At 41.9% G+C, this 10,767-nt stretch overlaps 1 protein-coding gene across 1 annotated transcript; it reads right to left on the reverse strand.

Annotated features, from left to right (window-relative positions):
- Positions 1–488: 488 nt before the first annotated feature.
- On the reverse strand, positions 489–10,279 carry NMD3 (NMD3 ribosome export adaptor). The gene is made up of 15 exons (XM_082486946.1): positions 10,203–10,279; positions 9,799–9,933; positions 8,531–8,627; positions 7,430–7,510; positions 7,129–7,257; positions 6,531–6,621; positions 6,274–6,352; positions 5,870–5,966; positions 5,479–5,596; positions 4,677–4,822; positions 3,912–4,024; positions 3,125–3,197; positions 2,514–2,620; positions 1,843–1,913; positions 489–1,385 (listed from the first exon to the last, which is right to left on the reverse strand). Exons 1-15 carry the CDS (start codon positions 10,244–10,246, stop codon positions 1,252–1,254), a joined length of 1,515 nt encoding a protein of 504 aa, XP_082343072.1. The 5' UTR covers positions 10,247–10,279; the 3' UTR covers positions 489–1,251.
- Positions 10,280–10,767: the final 488 nt, after the last annotated feature.

Genomic DNA, 10,767 nt, shown 5'->3' on the forward strand with positions numbered 1-10,767 from the left:
CAGCTGATACTACAGAGAAAAAAATGGACTTTCAGCCCTGTGTATTTCTCTTATGAGCACACAAGTGGTGACAAACGACATGTTCTCATTTGAGCTCTACAGATCCTTGATAGAGAAATCATTAGTACCCTGTCAGATGAATCCTTCACATCTTTTTTCCAACTTGACGTTTTTAGTATTTCCCCCCCCCTTTACAAATGCCATTTATTTTGAACATTTTTTTTCCTAAAGTTAAAAAAAATGCAGTGGCAAAACCACTCTTGCTATGTTGTGCTTCCATAATTATATGGAGTTAAAACAAATGTAAACGCACATAAACTCTTAGCAAAATTTCTCCTGAACCACCTTTGTGCAGTAAAGTGAATTAAAACCAAACGAAAACAAGAATGCAACGTTCCCCTACCCCACTTCCGTCCTCTTTGGGCTTGCAACAGAGAGAAATCTGATTTTAAAGTTAACTAAATAACGACGGACCAAAAATATCTGTAGAGTTTTTTTAATAGTTCATAGCTGGTGTATTAATTACACATTATGCATATTGCTTTTAATCCACCGATACAGGCATGGAATATAGTACAATGCAATATTCATTATACTTAACAGACATTTCCCATCTTTCTGATCAAGGGCTGATTCTTCAATCAGTTTACAGGGAAGTTTTTTTGTGTATGCAACATGTATATTTGGACTTCCCTCGCCAAAGGAATGGAAGATACGTTCTTGAGCTTCCCCAAAATATTGTTATATGGAATAATCTAGCAATATCATAAAAGGCTTCAAACCATTGTACCAAATCAGGAAAAATACCTTTCCATGTGAAGAAATGAAAGCACTAATTAGTAGGTAGGTAGTCTACCTACAAATTTAGCAAATTAGAATAAAACCTCTGCCTCTGGACAGCCTTCCTGATCAGCTGCCTTCAGCACAAGACAATGACTGCTCCCCATGTATAACCCTGAAGTTTGCCAGCTTGGGGGCTTTACAGCGCAGACACTGCAAGGACAGAAAGCACTTGGGGATGGGAGGAACGTGCGGAACTTAAATTGCAATGCTTGCACCAGAAATTTAACTTTAATTGCTGATTCTCTAGATTATATATAAAATCTGAATTCAGGACTGTTATTCAGGGGTACAGTGGTAGTTATCACGTTACTTTTCATGTTCATGTGTTCAGTTTGTAATGTTTACTTATGTTTGGGGTACTATTTCCTCACCAAGGGAATATTTATTGCACTGACTAATGCACTGTTCTTATTCTGTCATCATATTTGCTCCCTCCCCACCAGTGGCATCCTGGGAAATATGGAGATCCTCCAGCATTTCGGCCAGACTGATGCGTGGAGGACCATCATCATCTGTGTCACTCTCCACTGGAACATCTGCATCTAAAAACACAATGAAAAAAAACAAAACAAAACAAAAAACAGCTAAGCAAAGAAAACAAACCCCAAACCCCCGAACAACCCCAAGGAAGGAAGGGGAAAAAAAAACCCCAAACCCCCAAAACAACCAACAAGCCCCCAAAACAAATCTTCCTAAAACCCAACAATCCCATGGCAATTGCCCTCACGGAAGACACTGAATATCAAATCCTTCACCCAGCAGAGGTTTTGGATGCAGAAGAAAATACGCTTCTCTCTCATGTTAAAGGCAAGCAAACAAAAAACATCGACATCCATTTAGTGCACGCGAAATACATCAAATTCCTGAAGCTATTACGTTACAGCATTTCTCTAGGCACAAGTAGTTCAAAGAAACCAGATACAGAACCTCAGTAAAAATATTTGCACTCATATAGTCATGACTTAATTACATGCAATTGAACGGTTCAAAGGGCCTTACTTCTGTAAATGTTGATATTCTTCCTTATAGCTTCATCTTCTTCTAGATCTTCAAGGAAGTCCTGGTATTGTCTGTAAAAGATGTTTAATGTATTTACTTACTTCTCCTTTGGATTTATGCAAATTTGTAAATCAAAATAAAATCAAAGAAATCAAGCCCCTGGGAAGGACTGCAATCCGCAGTGCTTCTGACGTGCCTTCTGACAGCATTCCTGCACGTCCAACTCATTCTTTCTTCTTTTTTAATCACTTATTAGTTTCCAAGTAATTTAATTTGCCTGTCCTAATTTAACTCTCATTGCCTCATTTTTCCTACTCAACTGAATGTTATTTAGAATCTGCTGTTGCTGTATGAGCTTTGTCACTGAACAAACCAGCGACACGCATGTTTTCACAAAAGTGTCCCTTTTGCTAGACACCAACTGGAAGCTACAGAGACAATGCTTCAGATATTACTCACTTGTCTCATGATTTAAGCTTTTCTTGGAAAAAAAAAATACAGCACGCTCAAACAGAACCAGCAGCATTTGCTTGCGGCTCCTTAAAAGTCAGTGCATCAGCTTAGGCATTACACTGCCTTTATCCTCAGCAGAAACAGAGAAATGTTATTTCTAGACTTAGCACAGTATCCTGGGTAGGAGGGACTGAAAAGCTTCATGGCAGATACTGAACCTTTCATCATCTGTGTCCATGCCTTCTCTGTCCCTGTCCAGCTCCTTCAGCTTCCAGTTCCTGCGGCGCTGGCGTTTGGTACGGTCATAGCTCTTCTTTATTAATATCTACAGTGAAAAACAGCGCATATACACACCTTCAATACTCCTGAAGACACTCTTTTAACATCCAAAACAACACCCAAGTCTGGACTTGGGCAACTGTAAAATCAGCTGAACAAATGGTAGAGTCAGTCTGGCACTCACAAGTTTTATGTAGAATTTATATAGCATTTGACAATTCGAAAGTTTCCAAACACTTTGTATTATGACCTGAAAAGGCATATGCACACTGGGGTCATAAATACAGCTTTCACCACACACTGCACAGTCATTTGAACAAAAACAACACAGAGTAAGGTAAGGTAAAGTACATGCATTATTTAACCACCACTCAAAAACATAAGTAGTGAGAAAATAATTCTCAAAATTAGAAGCTATTCAGATTTCAATATTAATATCCCCTCTTCCTTTAGGCACCACAGAACTAATGAGTATTCATTATAAAATCATATTCCCTAATACCCCTGGGTAATGCAGAGAACTTTGTGCAGAGAAAGAAAACGGTCTTACCACATCAGGAATATTGTGCGGGTTCATCTTATTGGCAAACTCGTCATTTAAGTTGCAGTTTGCCAAGTCGAATCTAAAATGAAAATAGGTATTTTATCCTACCCTTTTATATAAGCCTACAAAATTGAACTCAATGTATCATATGTTTGCATTAAAGAGCAGCACAGTGTAAGTTACAGCTCCTAACAAAGAGAAATGGTTCCAAATGGAGTACAGAGCAAATAAAAAATCCACATCAACACTCAGCTGTCATAACCATGAATAACTGGAAGCTGCTGTTCCCAGATTCTGTTCGGTAGCACTCCCCAGCCTCCTGAACCCAAACAGCAATATCCATGGAGCTTCTGTTGGGCTCACAACAGCTCCAATAACATTCACGTTTAAGCCTGTTTGAGAATCACCTGATTTGCCTAATCTTACAAAAATGTCACGTTTGTCATTGCTGTATAGGATAGTCAGTACAGAACAAAAAGGTCTTGCCCAGTATTTTAAAAATCCTTCCCATCTATTTGTGTTTAAACTGTTATTCCAATCTGCACTTTAAAGTCAATACTTCAGTTCTTATTACTAACAGCCCTTTTCACCTGGTGACTTGTGCTAGAAAAAAAGATTTCCTGTATTAGGACCATCTCTTCATGGCCAAAATAAAAGACTCTATCCCTTTTACTGATTTAATTTAGAAATCAGAACAGTTCAAAACTTTCTTGATAATACACAAGCCTGAACAGAATCCAGAGAATTCAGTCATTAAATAATCATTTAATAAAAACCAAGAAACGGAACAGACCCCAAGACAAGGTCGCCAGGATTCAGAATGTGCCCCAAGTGAGTACAGCAGAAATACTGATGATCTGTATTCAGCTCTGAGGTCTTCTGTACCCAGGCTTCAGCCAGCGTGTGCTTGAGGAATAAAAAATAACATACTCCTGTAATCAAATGCATCTTAACTTGCTGTGCTATTAGAACATTTGTACTGCTATATAACTGCTTTAATTTACATTTGTAATTAAACTTGTATTTCTACATCAAGCATCCAATGTATGGCTTGCTACTCCTCATTTCTCATCTTTACAAAAGTAAGGAAATAGACATGTCAACCACTTTTCACAAAAACTCCACAAAGGCTGTTTCTATAGCTAGATGGGTTTTTTAGTATCAGGGTTTTTTCACTTCGTAACTTTACACCACATACAGCTTTTGACTGAAAAGAAAGTGTTCGGTACTGATTCATTAATTGCTTCTATGCTTCAACAAAAACAGTTTAATAATGAAAGAGTTGCAGAGCTAACATAAAATAATTTCAGTAATGATAGTAGAGTTTAACTCTTCAACAGAAAAGAATTTCTGATGCGGAATTCACATAACTCCTGGGCAATTTCCAAACCAAAACACTGTCGACATCTTCCTGAGAAGAGCTTTTCCCAGTGCCAAGACACAGAAAAGCATCCGTCTGACTGCAAGGTAGAATGATTCAAAACAGGAATTCAGCTGAGTAGGGGAGGGAGGGGAGAGGACAGCCCAAAACACAGAATCAAATAGAGAGAACTCTTACCTTGTTTGATCTTGCTCCTGCACCTGCACCTTTTTTCTTTTCTTGAACCCTATTGATATCCATAATGATAAATTCTTCTAGCTGTTTGGGATGGAACAAGCTATTGAAAGGGTGGCGCCAATAGGTATTTCCATCAATTTCAGCAACTGGAAAAGAAAAACCACCAGCTTGGGCAATAGCAAGGGAGAGGATTTCTTGCCAAGAAATTAAAAGGAAAAGGAAGCATTGGCCAAATTTAAGCCAACTGCCAAACACGTTTTGTTCAAGTTTGTTATTGTCATGCAAGTATTTAGGACATGACCCATACTGCAAACTCATGCTACAAGAGCAGTTGATCTGTCACAGCCAAATCACGCATCATGTGTGTGAAGTGCAGACCTTTTTATTCACAAGAATCATTCTCCTGGGTATATTCTTATTAGAGGCATTATGCTGGTAGAGCTTACCAGCAAATACCAATCAAATCACAGTGCTTCTGGCACCAAAGTGGCTAGAATCATAACCCACAGAAAAAATGGATGCTGTAATTTTAGAGGAATATATGTGACAAATGTAAGTGCTTATCAGAGACCTAGAACATCCATGAACGCCACTGAACCTGCATGTTTTGCCTGGGATACTCTGGAAACCAAGCTTAGAGAACCATGTCTTAGTTCGCAATTAAATCTCTACGTTAGTGATTGTACAAATAAATTCACAACATTAAGGTCTAAAAATACAAGGTTTCATGAAAACAAAAAGAAATTAAAATAATTGTGCCAGCAGAATTCTGCCGCAGCGCAGAAGACAACACCTAACTTACTCTGCAGAGTGGTAGGATCGATGAGGTGGATGGTACTTGTTACTCGAATGCACACACAGATCTGGCTCATGTTACCAAGACTCTGCGCCAGTTTTGGTGACAGACACACGACATTGTCCTGCATGCAAACAGAGAAAAAATTACACTCGTAATTCCTTAATTTTCAACCAAGACTTTAGAGAAATATGAAATAGATTTTTAAACTGTGCATTTTCAGTTCTCCACCCAGTAACTTCCTCAAGACAGCTGCTCTCTGCAATTTCCACGCTTCGTGGGGAGTAGACCCTTCCCCATCCCCCCAAATACCCAATAAATCAGGCCTCCGTCACTAAAACCAAACTCTACCCACTTCATACAATAACACCCTGAAGATGAGATAGAGAGAAACTACCTTGCATATTGGAACAATTTCCACAGAGAAAGTGCTTTTGTAATTGTAGACATTACTATGAATATCATGCGAGATCAAACGTTGGGATGATTTTGATCTATAAAACATAAAGACAGAGACTTCAGCCGGCAAGAAGGACTTTACTTGAAACAGGAGATATCAGCAATGAAAGTGCGTACCTACGTACTACGAATCTAAAAATTAAGGAAATGGAAAAATGCAGGAGGGTTAGTTTTACAATGGCTAAGTGGAAGACACGGGGCTTCTACAGAAGGGATTTTGCCTGTTTTAACGAGCATACAATTTCCTTATGCTTTCACTTACAAAATTCTTTAAAAGTGAAGGATAAAAGACACTTCCCAAAAGCTTTTGGGTATTCAAGGCAATAAACGTAAATTATATACCTAGATGGAACTGTACACTGAAGAAAGTCAACCATCTTCTGGGCCTGTTGCTTTGAAGAATAATAAAAATCCAGGCCATCTTAAAGAAAAGAAAGCTTGATGAACATACCTCTTTCAAATACCATGGTTTTTCCAAACACAATACATAGGCTAAGTAATCTGCTGCTTATCCGTACGTAGCTACTAGCACAAGCACTCTTACAACAGAAAACAGCTTAGTCTATTCTACCTCCAGACTAACAAGCCACCTCACTTACCATGGATTTCTTTGATGCGAAGTGTATTTTGATGAAGCCTGTGTTTTAAAATCAGCTGCTCCAAATAGTAGAAAGTCTTCTTGTGCAGAGTCTAAAACCAAAGATAAAATTATCAAGGTTATTTAAGAACCGTCTTGTGCAAATGCAGTATCTCTGAAGAATAAACATTTATACAAAGAAATCATATAGAGAAGGAACAGTCCAAAGTCTATTCCAAGTAACCAAAAAGATTTCAGCTTCTGTTTCTCATTTTTGTGTAACTGACTACCAGACACACTATTTTCTTTAAAGGAGATGTAAATATTTATGAAAAATCTCTTCCACTGTTTCTAACTACCTTAAGATACAGAAGGATACTCAGTAATTCACACAAGATCCTCCTGCCAGCCACCATTTAAAAAGATTATGCTAATAATACTAGACAGCAGAGAGGAAGTTTTTCTAAATTAAGATCAGTATGAAAAAAACCCAACACAAACATTTGAACACAAAACGTATCACTGTGGTAGCATGCAAGTGAAAAAATCAGAAAATCATCCAAATATTTGTCTGCCTGATTGTTCTGCCATGAACAAACAAAAATTCAGTTTGCCTCTACCTTTTGTCTGACTTGCACTACAGCTTTCCAGAAATCCTTAGCTTCAATCCTGTGACAGTCTTCACACATTTGAGACTGAACGATGTATTCCACCACAAATACTTGCTGAAGAACTGCTCCGTTTATCACCTGCAAAACAAAAGTTCAAGTTTCAGGATATGCCAGTAAACACGTGCTGGACTTTACCAAAGAGAACTACTGATCTAAAATGCAATAATAATAATAAAAAATAAATAAAAATCATACTGATTGCCATAAAAGCTTTTTAAAAGCCACACGCAGAATACTGTACTCCAGTTACCTCTTTCTGAACGGTCAGTTTCAGCTTCAGCCTCTTAGAATGCGGTTCAGTCCAAATAAAGCCTGCGTCAATCAGCCGGACCTGCCAGTGGGAAAGAACGAGAACTCAGCTGCTACTGCCACCAGTTGTACCAGCACGCGTTAAAAACACAAAACACAAGCTTATGGTATAGTTCATAGTTCCTCAACCAAGTAAGGAAGTGAATAACCTTAATTAAAAACATATGTATCAGTATACCAAACCCAATTAATAATGCTTAGTTAGAACACAGAGTCTGAGCTACCTAAAATACTGGTGATGCAACCTCAGACTGTCACACCAGAGTAACTTAATACACTATTCAACAGTATCTCTGGATGCCGTGTAACGATGAATTTTGATAGTATAATGGTTTCCTCAGGACTTTAAAGCCAATTTAATCTCCAAAACTAAGAACATTCAAATTTACTGCAGCAAAAGATATTTTGTATAATTAAGTACTAACCCAACAGCAAGAAGCAAAACAAGGCAACCTAATTAAAACATTGATGACCGTGGTAACAACTTTTTTTGTATAAAGCACTATCTCAGATTTTTTCCTCTGGTAAGATTCTGAATCTGAGGGATACTTTATTCAATTTAAACACGTGATTTCCAGTTTAAGCTACATATAGACCTCTGCAATCCTCTTTTATATTGTCATAAACCACTAAGAACAAGTACTGTATAAACAATTTTAAAAAAGCAAAAAAGAAAACTAAAATTAAGGCACATTAAAAACATGTTAACTCCCTTCAGTTAATTATGCTCAACTCCCACCTATGCAGTAACAGTTGTGCAGTACCCAATGCGCTTTGAAGCCACAGGTTTGCACTGCATGAGCCTCCCCAGTAGGCTTGGGAATTTTTTGTTAGAGCCTGACCTTATCAAATCCTCCAAAAGTCTAGAATAGAGTTATTTGATATCAGGTTGTCATTCTTTGTTTAATATAAATCAGTTGATAAGCTCTACACAAGTACAAATGCTTGCAACAAAGAGATCGAACTCTGTATGTTAGCTGAACTTCACTCTATGAAGTACCAATAGACACGCTATGGAATACCAGCAGAATTAGCTACTCACCTTGCTCAGCGAAGCTTTGATTTTTTTAAGACACAAAGCAAGAAGCTCTCTTGATTCTAAGGAACACTGAATCCAGGTTCCTGGAGGCTGAAGATACCTATGACACAGGAAGCATTTTACAGCACATGAAGCTGTTTCAGCAAATTAAACCACTCAAAAGTTGAGCAGTTATTTACCAAGCTTTCAGTTTTAATATCAACTATACAGCTACACCTTTTGCCTTCCAAAGCAACGATCTTGGGGACAAACTTTTTAGCAGGGCCTGTTGCAATAGGACAAGGGGTAATGGCTTTAAACTAAAAGAGGGAAGATTTAGACTAGATATAAGGAAGAAATTTTCTACGCTGAGGGTGGTGAGACACTGGCCCAGGTTGCCCAGAGAGGTGGGAGATGCCCCATCCCTGGAAACATTCCAGGTCAGGTTGAACGGGGCTCTGAGCAACCTGGTCTAGTTGAAGACGTCCCTCTCATGGCAGGGGGTTGGACTAGATAGTCTTTAAAGGTCCGTTCCCATCCAAACTATTCTATACTATGATTCTAAGATTCACACATCCCAAGTGCATTCACACCTTTACTACAATCCGTACCGATTTGCTCACTTTTTTCCTTCAGAATCACAGAATGGTTAGAGTTGGAAGGGACCTTGAAGATCACCCAGTGCCACCCCCTGCCCTGGGCAGGGCCACCTCCCCCCAGCCCAGGTTGCTCCCAGCCCCGTCCAACCCGGCCTTGAACACCTCCAGGGATGGGGCAGCCACAGCTCCTCTGGGCACCCTGCCCCAGGGGCTCACTGTCCCCACAGACAAGAATTTCTTCCTCTTATCTCATCTCAATCTCCCCTCTTTCAATGTCAAACCATTCCCCCTGGTCCCACGGCTCCCCTCCCTGATCCAGAGTCCCTCCCCAGCTCTCCTGGAGCCCCTTTAGGCACTGGAAGGGGCTCCTGAGGTCTCCCCGGAGCCTTCTCTTCTCCAGGCTGACCCCCCCACCTCTCCCAGCCTGTCCTCCCAGCAGAGGGGCTCCAGCCCTCCCAGCATCTCCGGGGCCTCCTCTGGCCCCGCTCCAACAGGACCATAAACTCCCTCACTTCAATATTCTCAGTCACGCCTGCCGACACCTTTCTACTTCCACGAGTAACATAGGAATGTGCCGGAAAACACAGGAACACGCAGAGCAGAGACCCACCGCCCCTGAGATAGCTGCCCCCCCCCCTCCCCCCACCCCGGTCCCCCCGCGGCGGGGGAGAGGGAGAAGCCCGGGTCGCACACCTTTCGCACTGCTTGCAGAAGTGGAGGGTTCCCTGCTTGGGGATGCCCTCGGTGATGTCCACCTGGGCCCGCAGGCAGCCCACGCACATGTTGGCCGGGTTGGGCGGGATGGCCACGCCGCACTGGCAGCAGAGGCTGCAACACAGGGAGGAAAAGTCAGTCACGAAGGGCAACGCTGCCCTCCACAGGCGACAGCTACGGGAGCCTCGCTGCGAACCGAAGGTACGCACACCTTGTATTTCATTTCTGAGTTATTTAAAGAAAAGGGGTGGCCCAGGAGAACCGCTACCCGCCCCCCGGCTCATGGCCGCCCGGGTACACCCCCGCCCCGCGGCAACGGGGCGCCCTGAGGCGGCGGCCCGTCCGGCAGGGCCCCGCCACCCCACAGCCCGCCCGCCGCTTACATGTTGCCCTGAGTGGGGGCGGCCGGCCCCGTCATGTACTCCATGGCGGCGGCGACACACGCGGCTCCGCTTTCCGGGCCTGAGAGGAAGGGGAGGAGAGTAGCGGTCCCGCGAGAGGCCGGCGGGAGCGAGAGCGGGAGCCGCCATCTTGCGGCTGGTGGTTCCGCCCGGCGTGTGAATGCCCCTTGCGAATAACATTGCCATTCGTGGTGGTTCTGTGAAACGTTAATTCGTTTTTTTTTTTTTTTTTTTTTTTTTTTGTGTGTGTGTGTGTAAAAATCATGGGATTTGATCCATTCGTCTTCCTCCCCCGTGCTGTTGTTGCAGGAAATGGCGGCAGTAGGGTACAACCCGAGGAGGCCTCTCAGCCCCTTCCAGTGCCTCGGGGCCGCAGGAGAGCCGGGGAGGGACTCTGGGTCAGGGAGGGGAGCCGTGGGACCAGGGGGGACGGTTTGACACTGAAAGAGGGGAGATTTAGATGAGATACGAGGAAGAAATCTTCCCTCTGCGGGTGGTGAGACACTATTGGGTTTAACCTGTTTGTGTCAACTACAGCTGAATATCT

This window comes from Vanellus vanellus (assembly GCF_965231255.1).
Source record: "Vanellus vanellus genome assembly, chromosome: 8".
In the NCBI taxonomy this organism is placed as follows: domain Eukaryota; kingdom Metazoa; phylum Chordata; class Aves; order Charadriiformes; family Charadriidae; genus Vanellus; species Vanellus vanellus.

Excerpts from the sequence above, each read along its gene's own strand:
- NMD3 (XM_082486946.1), bottom strand. The coding sequence starts at position 10,246 with ATGGAGTACATGACGGGGCCGGCCGCCCCCACTCAGGGCAACAT. Across the intron at positions 6,622-7,128 it reads TAGTGCAAGTCAGACAAAAG|ACTCTGCACAAGAAGACTTT; the intron begins GTAGAGGCAAAC and ends CTTTGGTTTTAG. Across the intron at positions 1,386-1,842 it reads GAATATCAACATTTACAGAA|ATGCAGATGTTCCAGTGGAG; the intron begins GTAAGGCCCTTT and ends TTGTGTTTTTAG.